The sequence below is a fragment of the Heteronotia binoei genome, chromosome 16 (assembly GCF_032191835.1).
Source record: "Heteronotia binoei isolate CCM8104 ecotype False Entrance Well chromosome 16, APGP_CSIRO_Hbin_v1, whole genome shotgun sequence".
NCBI classification, from domain to species: domain Eukaryota; kingdom Metazoa; phylum Chordata; class Lepidosauria; order Squamata; family Gekkonidae; genus Heteronotia; species Heteronotia binoei.
Genome location: NC_083238.1, coordinates 51,175,283 through 51,194,368, shown reverse-complemented (window position 1 = coordinate 51,194,368; position 19,086 = coordinate 51,175,283). Strand labels below are relative to the sequence as shown.

Here is a 19,086-nt window from a genome sequence, read left to right as displayed (position 1 = left end):
GTGGTAGGGGCTTCGAGAGCCACACAATATGTGTGAAAGAGCCACATATGGCTCCCGAGCTGCAATTTGGCCAGCCCTGGTCTTACCTAAGGAGTCTACTCCCATTGTAAGAAGAATCAAATTGGAGGAAGGCCCATTTAGGTTGGAGGGACATTTTCCGAATTTGCTAAGTGGAGTGATTGGATACAAACCGGGGTGTTAATTACAAAATACAGAGACAGGGATCATAAGAACATAAGAGAAGCTATGTTGGATCAGGCCAATGGCCCATCCAGTCCAACACTCTGTGTCACACAGTGGCCAAAAAAACTACATATACACATACATATACATATATATATCTATATCTATATATACACACTGTGGCTAATAGCCACTGATGGATCTCTGCTCCATATTTTTATCTAACTCCCTTTTGAAGCTGTCCATGCCTGTAGCCACCACCACCTCCTGCGGCAGTGAATTCCACATGTTAATCACCCTTTGGGTGAAGAAGTACTTCCTTTTATCCATTCTAACCCGACTGCTCAGCAATTTCATCAAATGCCCACGAGTTCTTGTATTGTGAGAAAGGGAGAAAAGTACTTCTTTCTCTACTTTCTCCATTCCATGCATTATCTTGTAAACCTGTATCATGTCACCCCGCAGTCGACGTTTCTCCAAGCTAAAGAGCCCCAAGCGTTTTAACCTTTCTTCATAGGGAAAGTGCTCCAAACCTTTATTCATTCTAGTTGCCCTTTTCTGCACTTTTTCCAATGCTATAATATCCTTTTTGAGGTGCGGTGACCAGAATTGCACACAGTATTCCAAATGAGACCGCACCATCGATTTATACAGGGGCATTATGATACTGGCTGATTTGTTTTCAATTCCCTTCCTAATAATTCCCAGCATGGCATTGGCCTTTTTTATTGCAATTGCATACTGTCTTGACATTTTCAGTGAGTTATCTACCACGACCCCAAGATCTCTCTCTTGGTCAGTCTCTGCCAGTTCACACCCCATCAACTTGTATTTGTAGCTGGGATTCTTGGCCCCAATGTGCATTGCTTTGCACTTGGCCACATTGAACCTCATCTGCCACGTTGACGCCCACTCACCCAGCCTCAACAGATCCCTTTGGAGTGCCTCACAATCCTCTCTGGTTCTCACCACCCTGAACAATTTAGTGTCATCCGCAAACTTGGCCACTTCACTGCTCACTCCCAACTCCAAATCATTTATGAACAAGTTAAAGAGCATGGGACCCAGTACTGAGCCCTGCGGCACCCCACTGCTTACTGTCCTCCACTGCAAAGACTGTCCATTTATACTCACTCTCTGCTTCCTATTAATTAGCCAGTTTTTGATCCACAAGAGGACCTGTCCTTTTACTCCATGACTCTGCATCCAAATCTGTTTAGAGTGCAAAACCTTAATCCAAGTATTACATAAGGGAACGTTTTTCAACATGGGTTTTAGTCCTAATTAGAACTTTGATACAGACAGTAGCCCTGTCACCATAGGAAAATCTGACCGTTTCTTCAGACGTCTCAGCATGCCAATACCCTGACTTCACAAAGGAATGTAAGAGCAGTGACATCATTTAATTCTTAAACAGTGCTTTATTTCCACTATTAGCTTATTTAAAGCATAGCCTCATAGCTCAGGGCTTTGGCATCCCTATATTAGTTTGGTTGCTCTAAAGCATTAATTTGCAAGCAGCACCAGAAAGCTCCAAAATGTTAATACGGACTAGCACATAAAGTCTACAGTGCTGAGCAAGTTAAATGGGACATTCTGACTCCTAGAACTAGTATGAAGCCTGGCATGAGGTTTCAGTTCACAGTTCAGGTAGTAGTGCCTGAAACAGAGGGCACATATGCTTAAGAACATTAGAAGAGCCCTGCTAGATCAGGTCAATGGTCCATCTAGTCCAGCCTCCTGTCTCACACAGCAGTCAACCAGTTCCTAGGGATGCCCAACAACAGGCCATAGAGGCTGAGGCCTTCCTAAGAACATCAGAAGAGTCCTGCTGGATCAGAGCTGTGGTCCATCTAGTCCAGCATCCTGTCTCACACAGCGGTCAACCAGTTCCTAGGTCATAGAGGCTGAGGTCTTCCCCTGGTGTTCCCTCTTGGCTCTGGGATTCAGAGGATTCGTGCCTCTGAATGTAGAGGTTCCCCTCATCAACCATGGCTAGAAGCCATGGACAGACTTGTCCTCTTTGAATCTAATAAATACCTGAAACATTTTTTTAAAAAAAAATGGGGGACAGCATTCTGACAAGGCAAAAAGATGCTTTCATTCTTGGTTCTCATAAAAGCATGCGTTGATGAAACAGACTGCCATAATTAACCCATTCTCCTCCTCATTTGCCTTCTTCTCTCTTCTACCCTCTTCTCAACCAAAGGGGCAGACCCAAAGGATAATGTAGGGATGCCATCTCAACACAGTGCCTTGGGCCAAAAATGTAACTACCTCACCTAGGTTGTAAGGAGGAAGACAATGACACACCGAACAGCGATTCCAAAACTGAAGGAACTGAGATAGTAATTAGGCTTGCTTGCCTCCAGGTGGTGGCTGGAGAACTCGTGGGATTTCAAGTAAACATAAGAGAAGCCATGTTGGCTCAGGACAATGCCCCCCCCCCCAAGCACCAAGAACACAGAGCATCACAGCCCCAGGCATAAGAACATAAGAGAAGCCATGTTGGATCAGGCCAATGGCCCCTCCAGTCCAACACTCTGTATCACACAGTGGCCAAAAAAAACAAGTGCCATCAGGAGGTCCACCAGTGGGGCCAGGACAAAAGAAGCCCTCCCACTGCTGCCCCCCGCAAGCACCAAGAAGACAGAGCATCACTGCCCCAGGCATAAGAATATAAGAGAAGCCATGTTGGATCAGGCCAGTGGCCCATCCAGTCCAACATTCTGTGTCACAGTGGCCAAAAAAACCCAGGTGCCATCAAGAGGTCCATCAGTGGGGCCAGGACATTAGAAGCCCTCCAACCGTGCCCCCCAAGCACCCAGAATACAGAGCATCACTGCCCCAGACAGAGAGTTCCAACAGTACACTGTGGCTAACAGCCACTGATGGACCTCTGCTCCAGATGTTTATCCAATCCCTTCTTGAAGCTGTCTATGCTTGTAGCCACGATCGCCAGGTGGGAGAGATCAATTCATCTGGAGAAAATGGCTGCTTTGGAAGGTGGACCCTATGACATCATAGCCCACTGAAGTCCCTCCCCTCCCCAAAGCCCGCCCTCCATAGCTCCACCCCCAAAATTGCCTGGTGTTTCCCTATCCATAGCTGGCAATCCTAGTAATAATAGTAAGCAAGGCCACATCCGAGACCATTTTGCACGTGTCCAGCATATAGGATCTATTCATTCAGACTACTGTGCCTCATTTAGAATTTCACAGAACAAGAGTAAGTACACATGGTGGCTACGGGCTCTTTGAGAAAGAAAGGAAACATAGTCTCACCTGCTGGTTCCAATCAAAGTCAGTCTTCATTTTGTACAGTTTTCTCCTCTGGAAACTCTGAACTGGTCTGGTTCGAGCAGATGTGCTCACCACCAAAACAGATGATGCTCTAAGCCTTGTCTTGTCTTTCCTTCTTCTCTTCAGGTGCTGCTGGTCAATCAGCCAACTGCTGGAAGACGAAATTTCCTCAGCGGTTCCTGCACCTCTGAAATGCACCAAATAATAAAAATTATCGCAGGAGGTCAAGAATGCTAAAAAAAAAAAATTCTGGAATTCTGACATGAGGCAGTGGGTGCAACCACAAAATGGCGACATTTTCTATCAGCATGCACACACACAAAACCCAACTGTGGAGGTGAAATTTTGAAAAATACACCAGGAAAGAGGAGAGAATAAAAATTTAAAATCTCCACTGTGATTGCAGCCTCAGCTAAGAAATGTCACTTAAATCTGAACACCCAATGAGCTCTCCAGTGTTAACACTGTTAACATTTGCTATGAGGGCCGGATCTGACATAAATGAGACCTTGCTGGGCCAGGCCATGTATGTCATAAAGTGTAATGCCAAGTAGCAGACACTGACACGTAACAGATTTTTTAAAAACTTAAAACATGCTTAAAACATTAGCATTCTTGCAATATTTTGTTTATTCAACAGTCTGATAACTGACACTTCTTACTCTGAACTACTGCATTGAATACCGGAGACGATGCTTGTGCTATAGCAGTCTCGAGTATGCTGTTCAGGTGTTTTTCAAGGGTGTACCTGTAAGTTGCAAACCTACTTTTGATTTGCTCACGGACCTGATAGGACCCCTCTGGGGGCCTGATCTCCCCCCCCCCCCGGGTGACATGTTTGACACCCCTGATCGAAACCGAACTCCTGTTGAATACAGGCTAACACATCTCAGTCACAGTTCATGTATTATGTTTCTTTTCTTCGCAGCTTTGAGATATCCTCCAGTTTCGAAACACATGGTGTAAGTCACTACTTTAATCCTGAAAATACTATAGTAGTGCCTGGATGCTGAGAAGCAAGGCTTAAAAAAAGATTGTGCTGTCATTTTTTTTATTACCTCCCTCCAGTACCAGATTAAACCCTGTGGAGGCCCCTAGGCAGTCAAAATCTCGGGGGGCCCCTTGCAAATGATCTCTGTCAGGAGCGCCCATCCCACTGTCCATAGTCCCCGCTGCAGACAAAGCTGTGGGGGAGAGGCAGGGAGAGGCAAACTTGGCGATGACGCCAGCGTCAGTCGCACCAGGCAAGTCAGCCAAAAGCGGCTCAGATGCTAGCTGCACGTGCAGGCTGGGAGGGCTGCAAGCAGGGGGAAATGAGGGGAAAGCTGGCCGGGGCCCCTAAAGGTATGGGGGCCCATAGGCCAGTGCCTACTTGGCCTAATTGTTAATCTGGTCCTGCATCCCTCAACTGATAAAGCTGCTAAGTTATCCTGCAGTACACCACTGGGTCACCTACCTTAGAGAGATGCCGTTGACCGTATCTTTCTGTCTGCATGGCTTTGAGGAGAGAGGAGAGGACGTGGGAGAAAGGCTGAAGGGAGCCATCAGACTGCTGATTATTTCGCTCAGCTGAGCACTCTGAAACCGTATCAAAGAAAAAGGGAAGTGTTTTTACATTACAGCCTTTTACCCTCCCCTATTTCAAGATTCAACTTGGCCCCCGTTATATTGAGAAATTATTTGGCCTGCCACTTTTCTTACTAAAAAACTGCCCTGAATATTTTCTATTGTTCCATCTATTTAAGAATGCATCCAGCCCAAAAACTCTTTTTCACAAGCATGTATTTGAACCAGGTCTCCCCTAGCAAAGTCCTACGTAATAGTCACACCACTACACATACGTGGGAAAGACGCAGCAATGTTTACTGCTTTGAAAAGCAACCAAACCATGGCAGGTTCTCTCTGTTGCAACCTCCCAGGAGTGAAAGTGACTTTTTATGAAATCCAGACATTAGCACACGTGGTACAAATCTACTAGAAACTGTTCTCAAATTCCATTTCCGATCCCATTCCCCTTTGAATACCTGTTTCTCTATGTTTTGGAGAAGCAGAGTCGGACTGCTGGGTGACATTTCAAAATCGTTTTCAGGCCAAGCATCCTGCCTCAAAGGATGGGCTTGAGAATTCCCTGCGGTGTGCAATAAAGCTTCTTTGTCTGCCGGTTGCGTTTGCTTCTTCAGGACGTCTTTTGGAGTTGGGAGTTCTTCTAAGGTCACCATTCCCTAGGTGACAACGAATGAACACAGTTTGCAACGGCAAACTAATTTGCCTAGGTCAGCTGTAATTCTCAGAGCATACTGCTTAAGATTCATAAGGTCACTTGCTTAATGTTCATAAGGTCACACCAGGAGGTGCATGTGGAGAAGTAGGGAATCAAACCTGGTTCTCCCAGATAAGAGTCCATGCACTTAACCACTGCACCAAACTGGCTCTCACAGGAGTGAGTCCCCTTTGACCACCCACAAAGATCTGAGAAGGACTGCGGGAGCTGCAGGTGGGAAGCCAAATAGCACAGGCAAGAGGGAAACTGAGTGAGACAGAGTGAAGGGGAGGGACGGTGGCTCAGTGGTAGAGCATCTGCTTGGTAAGCAGAAGGTCCCAGGTTCAATCCCTGGCATCTCCAACTAAAAAAGGTCCAGACAAGTAGATGTGAAAAACCTCAGCTTGAGACCCTGGAGAGCCGCTACCAGTCTAAGTAGACAATATTGACTTTGATGGACCAAGGGTCTGATTCAGTATAAGGCAGCTTCATACGTTCATATATGTTCATAGTCCTGAAAAGCTTTAATAAGCGACATAGAACTTCAAGCGTCAGCTGTCTGCAGACAACAGGTGAATAAGCGCCAGCAAAATTAAGGTGTGAAATTAACTCTTGCAAGAAGCTAACAGTACAGTAGAAATGAGCAAGAGTCCAGTAGCACCTTAAAGACTAACAAAATTTGTGACGGGGATGAGCTTTTGTGAGTCACTGCTCACTTCTGATACTTCCTTCTGCTTACAAATCTCCTTTCCCTTCCCTTGCCTACAATAGGCACCCTGTGGGGGAGGTGGGGCTGAGAGAGCTCTCCCAGAACTGCTCTTGAGCAGACAGCCTTGAGAGAACTTGTGGCTGACCCAAGGTCACATCAGCAGGTGAATGTGAAGGAATGGGGAATTAAACCTGGTTCTCCCAGCATAGGCAGCTTCAAGAGGGGAATGGATAAGCATATGGAGCAGAGGTTCATCAGTGGCTATTAGCCACAGCGTATTGTTGGAACTCTCTGTCTGGGGCGGTAATGCTCTTGGTGCTTGGGGGGGGGGGGCGCAGTGGGAGGGCTTCTAGCATTCTGGCCTCACTGATAGACCTAATGATGGTGCCTGGTTTTTTATTTATTTATTTTAGTCACTGTGTGACACAGAATGTTGGACCGGATGGGTCATTGGCCTGATCCAACATGGCTTCCCTTATGTTCTCATGTTCTTTTATCTGAAGAAGTGAGCAGTAACTCACAAAACATATCCTGCCACAGATGTTAGTTTTTTTTAAGGTGCTACTGGAGTCCTGCTCTTTTAAAACCCAGAAGCCATGGAAAATGGTGAAAATATTGTGTTGGATTCAGACTTTCCATTGGTGAAAATGGGAGAAGAAGAGGAGACTGGATTTATACCCCGCTGTTCGCTAGCCAAAGGAGCCTCAGACTGGCTTACAAATCTCCTTTCCCTTCCTCTCCCCACAACAGACATCCTGTGAGGTGGGTGGGGCTGAGAGGGCTCTCACAGCAGCTGCCCTTTCAAGGACAACTCCTGCGAGATCTCTGGCTGACCCAAGGCCATTCCAGCAGCTGCAGGTGGAGGCGTGGGGACTCAAACCCAGTTCTTCCAGATAAGAGTTTGTACACTTAACCACTACACCAAACTGGGTCTCACAGGAGTGAGTCCCCTCTGACCACCCACAAGGATTTGAGATGGACCACAGGAGTTGCGTGTGGGGAGCCAAATGGATGGGAGCTGTAGCGAGGAAGAAAACTGAGTGCGACAGAGTGAGAAAGTTGACTGGATGAAACTCACTGACCAAGCTAGAAATGGATCACTTGAAGAACCTCCCCTCCCCTTACTGAATGACATTACCTTGGTGGCACGGATCTGCCTGTGAAGATCAGTGAGTTGCTGGATTTTGTACTCTATCTCCGAAATCTGTGCTTGAAGCCATGTCCAGCGGCAGCCAATTTTAGCTCTGTCCGCCAGCCACTGCCAGTCAGATCTGTATTTACTGGGAAAGAACACAGAATTCTGATTAGCCAACAAAAGGATGACACCCGCTTTCACAAAGGCCACTTCAATATCCTAGGTAACCAAGGAAAATCTAGCATGGCAGCAATGTTCCCTCCAAGCTGTGGAGTTTTGTGAGCAAAAATTCTACTTTGTGAGCTACTGCCATTAATGTTGTGAGCAAACAGTTTGGCTACTGCATAAATTAGTTTGCTCTAGGCCATCCTTCCTGAGCTAAGACAAAAATGTGTGAGCCGGAGGCCAAAAAACTGTGAACAAGCACACAGTAACTCAGCTTAGAAGGAACACTGCATGGCAGACAGGTAATTCATCAGTAACTCAGCTCTGAGCAGCATATATTTTCCCCAAGTCAGGGGTGTCAAACATGCGGCCCAGGGGCCAAATCGTGCCCTTGGAGGACTCCTATCAGGCCCCCGAGCAACTGGCTGTCATCTGCTTCCTTCTCCCTCTCTCTTGCTTCCTTCTGCATCACAGCTTGCTTAGCCAGGCTTGCTCAACAGCACAGCAGCTACAGAGCAAAACTTGTACTTTCTCCATTGGCTGAGCCTTGGGGAGGAAGGGGAGGAGGGATAGCTTGCTTTGCCAAGCTCTCTCAATTGCACGGCAGAGCTACTGAGCCAAGCCTCTTTTCCTTCTATTGGCTGAGGCTCCTCCCCCTCCTGGTCGCCTGGGGAAGGAAGGAAAGAGCCAGAGCTTCCTTTGCCCAGTTCCCTGGATCCCATGGGAGATATACAAAGAAAGCACCTTTAAAACCAACGAGTGCTAATGTTTTAAGTATGTTTTAACAGTTTTTTTAAACAAATATTTAAATATGTTTGTCTGCATCCTTTATAAAGTTTATATCTCTGCTATCTAATCTTAAATAGGTACACACATGGCCCAGCCCAACAAGTTCTCATTTATGTCAGATCCGGCCCTCATAACAATTGAGTTTGACACCCCTGCCCTAAGTAATACACTTAACATTTTCCCCCAGTCAGTGGTAACCAGCTCCATTTTTTACTTCAAAGAACTGAAAATAAAATCAGTAGTATTAAGTTAAAACTGGAACGCGTTAATGTTTTTTTACTAGCACAATCTGAGTGTGCTTCACACCCTTATCAAGTCTTGTTACGCCTACCCAATCACTGCGCGCTTCCCTCACTAGATGTTCCGATTTTTAACGTGAAATTCAACATGTAACAGTGAACACTGCAAATACCTTGCAAACAAACAAACAAACCCTGTCTTGTATTTAAGATATTTCATGTTTAAGGGAGAACACTGTAACTAAAATTTAAACTGAAGAAAGGCAGGGTTGTCTGCCCAATAAAATGTAAAAGCTGTTTTAAAACAAAACAAAGAGCAGGGGAACTGCAAGAGGCTCAGGGTGGGGGGGCTTCTCATCCCCCTGTATCATTTCTACTCCCCACACTGTTTCCTCTTTCTCTTCCCTTGGGAGTCTCTCCCAGCTTTCTTCTCTTCTTTCCACTCACCCAGAGCGGTGTAGTGGTTAAGTGAGCGGACTCTTATCCGGGAGAACCAGGTTTGATTCCTCACTCCTCCACTTGCAGCTGCTGGAATGGCCTTGGGTCAGCCATAGCTCTCATAGGAGTTGTCCTTGAAAGAGCAGCTGCTGTCAAAGCACCCACTTCAGAGGGTGTCTGCTGTGGGGGGGGGGGTGTAAAGGAGATTGTAAGCCGCACTGAGACTCTGAGATTCAGAGTATAGGGCAGGATACAAATCCAATATCTTCTTCTTCTTCTTTTTTTCTTCTTCTTCTTACCTTTACCTATCCCTTCAGCTTTCCTTCCTTCCCTCCCTCTAGCACCTTCTTCGCTTCTTTTCCTCCCATGCACCTACCTTTCCCAATTCTCCCCCCTTTCAGCTTCTCCTCCTTTCTCCCCACTCCCCCGTTTCCTTCTTTCTCTTCCATCTTGTTCAGTTTGCCTCCTTCCCCCACCCTATGACTGACAGAAATGAATGCCTGGGCAGCTTCGACATATTCGTACACTTGCTTGGCAACCCTCCCAAACGGCCACTGAAATCTCAGAAATGTAGTCTCAAGAAATCACAGTGGGTGATCACCTCTTACAGAGTCCTGCAGCGCAGAGTGGTAAAGCTGCAGTACTACAGTCCGAGCTCTCTGATCACGACCTGAGTTCGATCCCAGCAGAAGCTGGGTTCAGGTAGCTGGCTCAAGGCTGACTCAGCCTTTGATCCTTCCGAGGTCAGTAAAATGAGTCCCCAGCTTGCTGGGGGGGGGGGAAGTGTAGATGACTGGGGAAGGCAATGGCAAACCACCCCGTAAAAAGTCTGCCATGAATATGTGAAAGCAACGTCACCTCAGAGTTGGAAATGACTGTTGCTTGCACATGCAACAGATGCTGCATTTACTACTGAGAAGAATGTTTAACCCCTGTTGTGTTTAAGGCTTCAGATTTTTCTGTAAACTTGGGCCTTCCTACGGGTTTATAGAAAATTCCCCTCTCTGTCCTGGCACTGTATGGATTTCCCTCCCCCTTCACAATCTATAGCCTTGTGTAGAATCAGATATAATGATTACATATCCATCAGGTAGCTATGTCCTATCCATAAAGACGTTCCTAAAGGAACATCAAGCACTATGAATAAAGATGTGGTAATGATGGGCCACTATTACCTGGAAATTAACACAGCTTTCCAAACATCTGGGTCTCTAAATAAGCTTTGCATTTTTACAAAAGGAGAAACTATTTAACTTGAGAAATGAAAGGCCATTGCAAACAAACCTCAGCTACAAAAAGCTTCATAAAACAGCTGCTTACTAAACAAACACGCCGGCCCCAAACAACAGAATTCCAAAAAATCTGCTTGGGAAACAGTTCATTAAAATGTAAGGAGTGCAATCTCTAGCCTAGAATGTGCTTTGACTCACACATTCCGGAAGATGCAAGCTTCCATTAACTTCAACAAACTCCTGTGGATAAAGGTGACACACTGGAAAAATATGTAGATAATTCCAGCTACGAGGGAGGTTACAGCGTCTACTAGTTAAACAAAAGGCTCTTTATTTCATGGGCTGGAAACTGCAACATGCCCTCACATGGTTCTCAGCTAGCATACGAAGCTGCCATCTACTGAATCAAACCCTCAGTCCATCAAAGTCGGTATTGTCTACTCAGACTAGCAGCGGCTCTCCAGGGTCTCAAGCTGAGGTTTTTCACGCCTACTTGCTTGGACCCTTTTTAGTTGGAGATGCCGGGGACTGAACCTGGGACCTTCTGCTTACCAAGCAGATGCTCTACCACTGAGCCATCATCCCTCCCTTTGGCTCTCCAGGGTCTCAAGCTGAGGTTTTTCACGCCTACTTGCCTGGACCCTTTTTAGTTGGAGATGCCAGGGATTGAACCTGGGACCTTCTGCTTGCCAAGCAGATGCTCTACCACTGAGCCACCATCCCTCCCTAAAGTCAGTATTGTCTTCTCAGACTGGCAGCGGCTCTCCAGGGTCTCAAGCTGAGGTTTTTCACGCCTACTTGCCTGGACCCTTTTTAGTTGGAGATGCCAGGGATTGAACCTGGGACCTTCTGCTTGCCAAGCAGATGCTCTACCACTGAGCCACCATCCCTCCCTAAAGTCAGTATTGTCTTCTCAGACTGGCAGCGGCTCTCCAGGGTCTCAAGCTGAGGTTTTTCACGCCTACTTGCCTGGACCCCTTTTTAGTTGGAGATGCCGGGGACTGAACCTGGGACCTTCTGCTTACCAAGCAGATGCTCTACCACTGAGCCACCGTCCATTCCTGACTTCTTACTGCTGCCTCCAAATAATCAGTGAATTCCAGCCCATGACCAACAAATCCAATCAGATTCTACACCGATAGATTACTTATTAACAATGGTATGTATAAACCATCTGCCAGCAGGCATTTAGAACATGTACAAAAACATCAGGTGCTCTCGTTGTGGCTTATCGTTCAGAAGCAAAGAGAACGAAAGTCAATAAGTCAACAATCAGCAGATGGCTCAACAACTGTACTGTCGGAGCATACTGGTCCCAGGATTTGCAGCCACCGGAAGGAATCACAGCCCATTAGGCTAGAAGTGCTTCCACTCCTGAGGCTTTCTATACAACCACATCAATAGTGGATGTCTGCACAACTGCAGTGTGGGCTTCTGTCGCTTCCTTTATTGGGCATTACAAGCTGGACACTTTCACTACAGCGGAAGTGGCTTTTGGAAAGGTGGTCCTCCAACAGGTGGTTTCATTAGTTGTCCCCTCTCCAAAAATTAAGTTTTTGGAACATCCCAGGCACAGCAGGAAGCCCTCCTTTCTCTCAAATTAGAACTTCTATCCAAGAAAGAAAAGGACAGTGTAGACCGGAGGTGTCAAACTCATTTGTTATGAGGGCGGATCTGACATAAATGAGACCTTGTCGGGCTGGGCCATGTTGGGCTGGGCCACATGTGTACCTATTTAAGATTAGGTAGCAGAGGACACTTTATAAAGAACACAAACACAATTTTTTAAAAAATCTTAAACATGCTTAAAACATCAGCACTTGCTGGTCTTAAAAGGTATTTCTTGTATTTCTCCCATAGGATCCAGGGAACTGGGCAAAGGAAGCTCTGGCCCTTTCCTTCCTTCCCCAGGAGACCAGGAGGGGGAGGAGCCTCAGCCAATAGAAGGAAAAGAGGCCTGGTTCAACAGCTCTGCTATGCAACTGAGAGAGCCCGGCAAAGCAAGCTCTCCCTCCCCACTTCCTCCCCAAGGGAGGAGCATCAGCCAATGGAGAAAATAGAGGTTTTGCTCTGTAGCTCCTGTGCAGTTGAGCAAGCCTTGTAAAGCAACCTGTTACACAGAAGCAAGCAAAAGAGGGAGAAGGAAGCAGATGACAGCCAGTTGCTTGGGGGCCTGATAGGAACCCTCTGGGGACTTGATTCGGCCCCTGGGCTGCATGTTTGACACTTCTGGTCTAGACCCACACTTTGTTCAGAGTGTGGTGCTTTTTTCAATTGTGCTTGCCTTCTGTTGATTCTTTCTGTCTGATCTGCTTATCTTGTACAGATTTTTCCCTTATTCTAGCTCTCATTCCTCCCGGATCCAGCATTTTTTTTTTTTTTAGTGTTAAGGTTATTGTTACTGTTTCTTTGGGGTTTTTTCCTGCTGCGTTCACATGTTTCTTTCATCACATTTTGAAATGTTGGGTGCACATTGTGTTGTCACTGGACAGCTATGGAAGTCTTTGAACTAAAAAAGAATGGGAACACCTCAGAAGTGGAAAGAGTGACCTGCCTCTCGGACTTATGGGAAAAATGAGTATTCAGTTGCAGCTGAATGTTCTCCTGTCCCTCAACAGAGAACATTGGGGTAGTTATGAAGGTTTTATTTTTGTGACTATCCCATTCCATCACCTGCCCTACAGGTTCTGTTCCTGATCTCCATATCCCCAAACTAACAATAATATACTCACCAACCAGAGTTACGATAGATGTTTCTGCTTCCTTTTTCTCTTTTAGGACAATCACATTTCCTACAGGTGCCTCATCTCCTACAGTATACTCTAAAAATTATCCCATACTAATAATCCATTACACTGATTTGTATATTTCATTGGATTCATATTTGCAAAACAACTTGTCAAAGCTTTCCCCCCTCTTTATTCTGTTTTGAGTAATGAGCAAACTTGTATTCAGAGCTGAAGTTTTTCCAGTTTTTTTTTTTGTGTGTGTATCTATATCTATCTATCTACCTACCTACCTACCTGGCTTTTTTTGTAGCAGGAACTCATTTGCATATTAGGCCACAAACCCCTGTTGTAGCCAGTCCTCCTGGAGCTTACAGTAGGCCATGTAAGAAGAGCTCTGTCAGCTCTTGGAGGATTGGCTACATCAGGTGTGTGGTCTAATATGCAAAGGAACTCCTGCTATTAAAAAAAAACCCTGTACACACACACACACACACTTTTTATTATTTTTAATTGGAAAAACTTCAACTCTGAGCACTCACACACACACCCCCAAGGAATGGGGTTAGGCCTAGCAGGGAAACTTCTCAGATTCTCCACTTTACTAAACCCTGGTTGAAGTTACTGTTAATTAGGGCTTTGTTGTAGCACAGCCCTATAAGAACCCTATAAGGAGTTCCTGCTACAAAAAAAGCCCTGCTGTTAATCAAGCAAGCAACCCTCAGAGGTGGCCAATGGTAGCTCTCCAGAAGTTTTTTGCCTATAACTCCCATCAGCCCCAGCCATTGGCCATGCTGGCTGGGGCTGATGGGAGCTGTAGGCAAAAAAACACCTGGAGAGCTACTGTTGGCTACCCCTGCCATTTAACACAAATACAAAGGAAACATGGAATAACTGGTTGTTATTTGAACTGCTGATGGAAATGTGATAACACACATCAATTCTGGTTTAAAGGATTTCTGCAAAGAAAGAATATTGCAGATTACGCCAGTAATTCAATGAATCCTTAAGTCATTTTACAAGATCATTTTGTCCTGTTCCAGATAGATGCCTGGATCTGCGTCGCTGCTGGCTGCTACATTACTGACAGCAGCCAGCTGGAAAAACCTTAAGGTCCCCACACCCAAGCAGTGGAATAACAAACTATAGGAAACACTGATTCTGGATCAGATCTCACCACAGTTGAGCACTGCTGACTGTTCTTCATACTCTACACATTTGAACAGCAGACAGCTCTAACTAAAACCTGTAAACAATCCCTGACATACAGTTCTGTTTTCATCTATTAACAGATCACTGGCTTTATACAATGTTAAGCTTGCTGGGGGTAAAGTGTAGACGGCTGGGGAAGGCAATGGCAAACCACTCTGTAAAAATGTCTGCCAAGAAAACGTCATGATGCAGTGGTCCCTCTAAGCTGCTACTGGAATCAAATCCTGCTCTTCCACTGTGGGCCGACACAGCTATTCACCTGAAACAGTCTTTGCTGCTGTTGACTTTATCGATCCAAAATGTAGATTCAACATCTACAATACTCCCTCTAAGCTGTGGAGTCTTAAGACTCTTGCGATTCAGAATGGAGGGCAGGATATAAATCCAATGTTGTCGTCTTCTTCTTATGACTACATTGAAATATATCAGGGGTGGCCAATGGTAGCTCTCCAGATTTTTTTTTTGTTTGCCTACAACTCCCATCAGCCCCAGTCAGCATAATCAATGGCTGGGGCTGATGGGAGTTGTAGGCAAAAAAAAAAACATCACGAGAGCTCCCGTTGGCCACCCCTGACATATATAATGAAATAATTATACAACTCATGGCCCAGTTGCTAACTAGCCATAGACCAGTACTGGTCCACAGCCTGCGAGTTGGGGACCCTTGAGTTAAACAATAAAAGCACACACATCCTGGCCTTATATTGCGTTTATATTTCACAAACCTCAATTTTGCCACAGCTGTTCTGGAAACTTGCTCATCATCGTCTTCACTGGAGCTGCTACAAGTGGCGTCAGAATCCAGACTCTTCTCCACTTGAGACAGGAGGCCGGTCGTGGAGCGGGCAAACAGCTGGATTTCACCGGGGACAAAAGTGAAATCCCGCTGCAAGTGTTTACTCACACTCGCCTCGGGATTATTACTTTCTGTTTTAATTCCAGCGTATCTATGACAACTGCCATCCGACATCCTGTTGGGGTTATGGAAAGCTTTCATTCTCTGCAGCTGATGTCTCACAAAGCATCTCATTTGCTGGTCACAGAGTTTGACAACGTGCTTTGCCAAGAGGATCTGCAAATGCTTCTGAGTTCTTTTGGCCCGGCTTAGCAAGGCCTGCTGCTTATTTACACACTGGAGTAAGCGAAAATTCAACTCCTGTTCTTTGCTACAGGAACCGCTGTCTATTTTTGTTTCTGGGGCTTCGCAATGATGGAACACTTTTCCTTCTTTCATCTCAGTATTTATAGATATAGGCTTACCCAAAAAACCATTCTTCCATTGCCATTTAGAGTTAGGAAGCTGCCTTTCTTCCGCACGGCTGGATGCAGTTAGACGTGGCTCCGACGGTTTCCCCATCTCTGAAGAGTTCTGCATTGCTGCCCCTAATAAACTTTCCCCTTCTCTAGTTTCGGAATTAAGAATCTGACCAAAGTGCGTATTGGCACTGTTATATAAAGGATTTCTCATCCTGGAACAATTTTGCTCTTCCCCGCTCCTCTGCATACAATGCTTATTGTATATACTGGGAGAAGAATTGGAGTTCGTTAATATGGGGTAATGTTTTGAAGACTGGGAGGCAAAGCACTTTAAATCAAAGAGATTGCTTTGGAGGCTGGATGGTGGGGTGGGAAACCCCAGAACCGAGTAAGTGATCTGGGCCACGGAATCCTCCTTTATCTTCTCTTTGACAGTTTTGGCATTTCCCACGCCCAACGTTTCACCGGACTCCATAGCTTTTGAAGACAAGGAAGAGGGTAAGCAGATACCATGACCTTTCATTACTTTCTCTCGGAGAGCAGGTGTCATAGCTGCTCTAAGCAGTTTACGCTAAATCTGAAAGGGAATTTAAAAAAAAGGAGTAACTCAGATTGTCATATTCTGATCTCATTCCTAGGGTAGAATCACAGAATCATAGAGTGGGAAGGGACCTCCATGGTCATCTAGTCCAACCCCCTGAACAATGCAGGAAACTCACAAACACCTCCCCCTAAATTCACAGGATCTGCATTGCTGTCAGATGGCCATCTAGCCTCTGTTTAAAAATCTCCAAGCAAGGAGAGCCCACCACCTCCCGAGGAAGCCTGTTCCACTGAGGAACTGCTCTAACGGTCAGGAAGTTCTTCCTAATGTTGAGCCGGAAAATCTTTTGATTTAATTTCAATCCGTTGGTTCTTGTCTGACCTTCTAGGGCCATAGAAAACAATTCCATACCATCCTCTATATGACAGCCCTTCAAGTACTTGAAGATGGTGATCAGATCACCACTCAGCCGCCTCCTCTCCAGGCTAAACATGCCCAGCTCCATATATACCATATATATACCATATATACGTAGGACACAGTTTTAGGTAATGCTGTAAAACCTTTGTTATCCAGCACCTGATTATCCAGAATGCTCAGTTAACAAGTATTGCCCAGAGAGCAAACACCCCCAGTCCATCGTACCTTTGCTTCTTTGAGTTTGTATGTGCCTTGTCTCTACAGCTCAAGCAAAGGAAACCCCCAGTAAATAGTACATTACAATCTACACCAGGGGTGTCAAACATGTGGCCCAGGGGCTGAATCAGGCCCCCCAGAGGGCTCCTATCAGGCCCCCGAGTAACTGGCTGTCATCTGCTTCCTTCTCCCTCTCTCTTGCTTCCTTCTCCATCAAAGCAAGCTTTGCTAGGCTTGCATAGGAGCTACAGAGGAAGGGGGGGAGAGGCAGAACTTGGTTTGCCAGGCTCTCTCAATCACACTGCAGAGCTACTGAGCCAAGCCTCTCTTCCTTCTATTGGCTGAGGTTCCTCCCCATCCTTGTCCCCTGGGGAAGGAAGGAAAGAGCCAGAGCTTCCTTTGCCCAGTTCCCTGGATCCTATGGGAAAAAATACAAAGAAAGCACCTTTAAGACCAATGAGTGCTAATGTTTTAATCATGTTTTATTTTAAGTTTTATCTGTCTCCCTCTATTTGAACATAAGAACATACGAAGCTGCCTTATACTGAATCAGACCCTCAGTCCATCAAAGTCAGTCTTGTCTACTCAGACTGGCAGCAGCTCTCCAAAGTTTCTGATGGAGGTCTTTCATATCACCTATGATGAGATGCTGGGGATTGAACCTGGAACCTTGGGCAAGCAAAGCAGAGGCTCTTCCCTCCCCTCCAATTGTACATTTATATTAAAAAGATACACATTAAGAAAAAAAGGCATATCACATCTAATTTTTGTAAAGTGTGTAATGATAAATACTGAAATAATTCATTCTTCCTAAGTCTCTAGGACAAACTTGCAATTTAAGATGTGACACATCTAAGTATGAAACAGTCCACGGTCTTTTAAAAACTTTTTAAAATCAAAATATTATTTAACAGAAACATGAGGGTAAGATGCAGAACATGAATGCTCTGCTACAGATTGTTCTCTCAAAACTTTTTGGTAACTTCATTGTGCCCTGTAGAAAAAAGACTGTTATAGAAATATTATTACATTATTCCCTGAAGTTAGTCACTATCTGCGAACCTAGGATTTGTATTTGTAAGGTATTTTTGAGTTTCCTACATTGTGCAGGAGGTTGGACTAGATGACCCTTCAGGTCCCTTCCAACTCTATGATTCTTTCCTAAAAATCAGATGAACTTGCTTTCTTTTCCCTACCTACATTTCTCAAATCCAACAACAGTTTTTGAAAATATTAAACAATACCAAATAAAAGAGATAGAATATAGCTGGGGAAAATTGGTGCTGTGTCGCTGTTAAAGGTAAGCAGGCACAGAACCCCAATCATTTCTTTAGATGGGGGAACACAGGGATTCAGGTATAATATCAAAACAACACCAAATTTAACATGCAGTTAAGCCCCAAGAAGGAAGACGGTCAATGAAGCGTAGAGATCTACGGAGCTGATGCTGCTACTTCTCCCTCCAAACATCTGTGTGTGGCTCCACCAAGGGAAATGCTTTGCAAGCACAGCCTAATATGGTAAAGGGACAGCTCAGCTTATACAGAGTACCCAGTTATCTCTTTGGTACCTCTGCTTAATGGACTGCAAATAGCACTGCTTGGAAAGAGATTCCCCTGAAACCTTACCAGGGGTGCCGAACTCATTTGTGAGACCTTGTTGGGCAAGGCCGAGTTGTGTCGGGCCAGGCCATGTGTGTACCTATTTAAGATTAGGTAGCAGAGATATAAACTTTTTAAAGGACACAAATAAACATGACTAAAGTGGTTTTTTTTAAAAAAAACTTAAAATAAAACATGCTTAAAACATTACCACTTGTTGGTCTTAAAGGTTCTTTCTTTGTATTTCTCCCATGGGATCCAGGGAACTGGACAAAGGAGGCTTTGGCTCTTTCCCTCCCTCCCCAGGGTACCAAAAAAGGGAGGAGCCTCAGCCAATGGAGAAAATTGAGGCTTTGCTCTCTGTAGCTCCTGTGCAATTGAGCAAGCCTTGCAAAGCGAGTTGAGATGCAGAAGGAAACAAGAGAGAGGGAGAAGGAAGCAGAGCAGTTGCTCAGGGGCCTGATTCAGCCCCCAGGCCGCATGTTTGACACCCCTGCCTTAGACAGCTCATGCCATTCAGCATGGACAGTACTAGGCTGGGGAGCGATTGTCCTGATAGCCTAGGACAGGGGTCCCCCCAATGAGGTGCTCGTGGGCGCCATGGTGACCACCAATACCTTCCCTGGCATCCACTAAATGCTTTTAGGAAATGAATGGG

The 19,086-nt window shown here is 45.4% G+C and overlaps 1 protein-coding gene and 2 non-coding genes across 3 annotated transcripts in view; all 3 read right to left on the bottom strand.

Annotated features, from left to right (window-relative positions):
- Positions 1 to 19,086, bottom strand: part of KANSL1L (KAT8 regulatory NSL complex subunit 1 like) — a 56,192-nt gene that overhangs the window by 35,171 nt on the left and 1,935 nt on the right. The window contains exons 2-6 of the mRNA XM_060257047.1: positions 15,116 to 16,224; positions 7,593 to 7,734; positions 5,510 to 5,707; positions 4,942 to 5,063; positions 3,468 to 3,672 (exon numbers count right to left, since the gene is read on the bottom strand). Of these exons, the coding sequence (XP_060113030.1) occupies positions 3,468 to 3,672; positions 4,942 to 5,063; positions 5,510 to 5,707; positions 7,593 to 7,734; positions 15,116 to 16,197 (1,749 nt within the window). The 5' untranslated portion in view covers positions 16,198 to 16,224. The remainder of the gene's footprint in view (positions 1 to 3,467; positions 3,673 to 4,941; positions 5,064 to 5,509; positions 5,708 to 7,592; positions 7,735 to 15,115; positions 16,225 to 19,086) is intronic.
- TRNAA-GGC (transfer RNA alanine (anticodon GGC)) lies at positions 11,104 to 11,178 on the bottom strand. Its single transcript has one exon. It is a non-coding gene; the product is annotated as a tRNA-Ala (tRNA).
- TRNAA-GGC (transfer RNA alanine (anticodon GGC)) lies at positions 11,271 to 11,345 on the bottom strand. Its single transcript has one exon. It is a non-coding gene; the product is annotated as a tRNA-Ala (tRNA).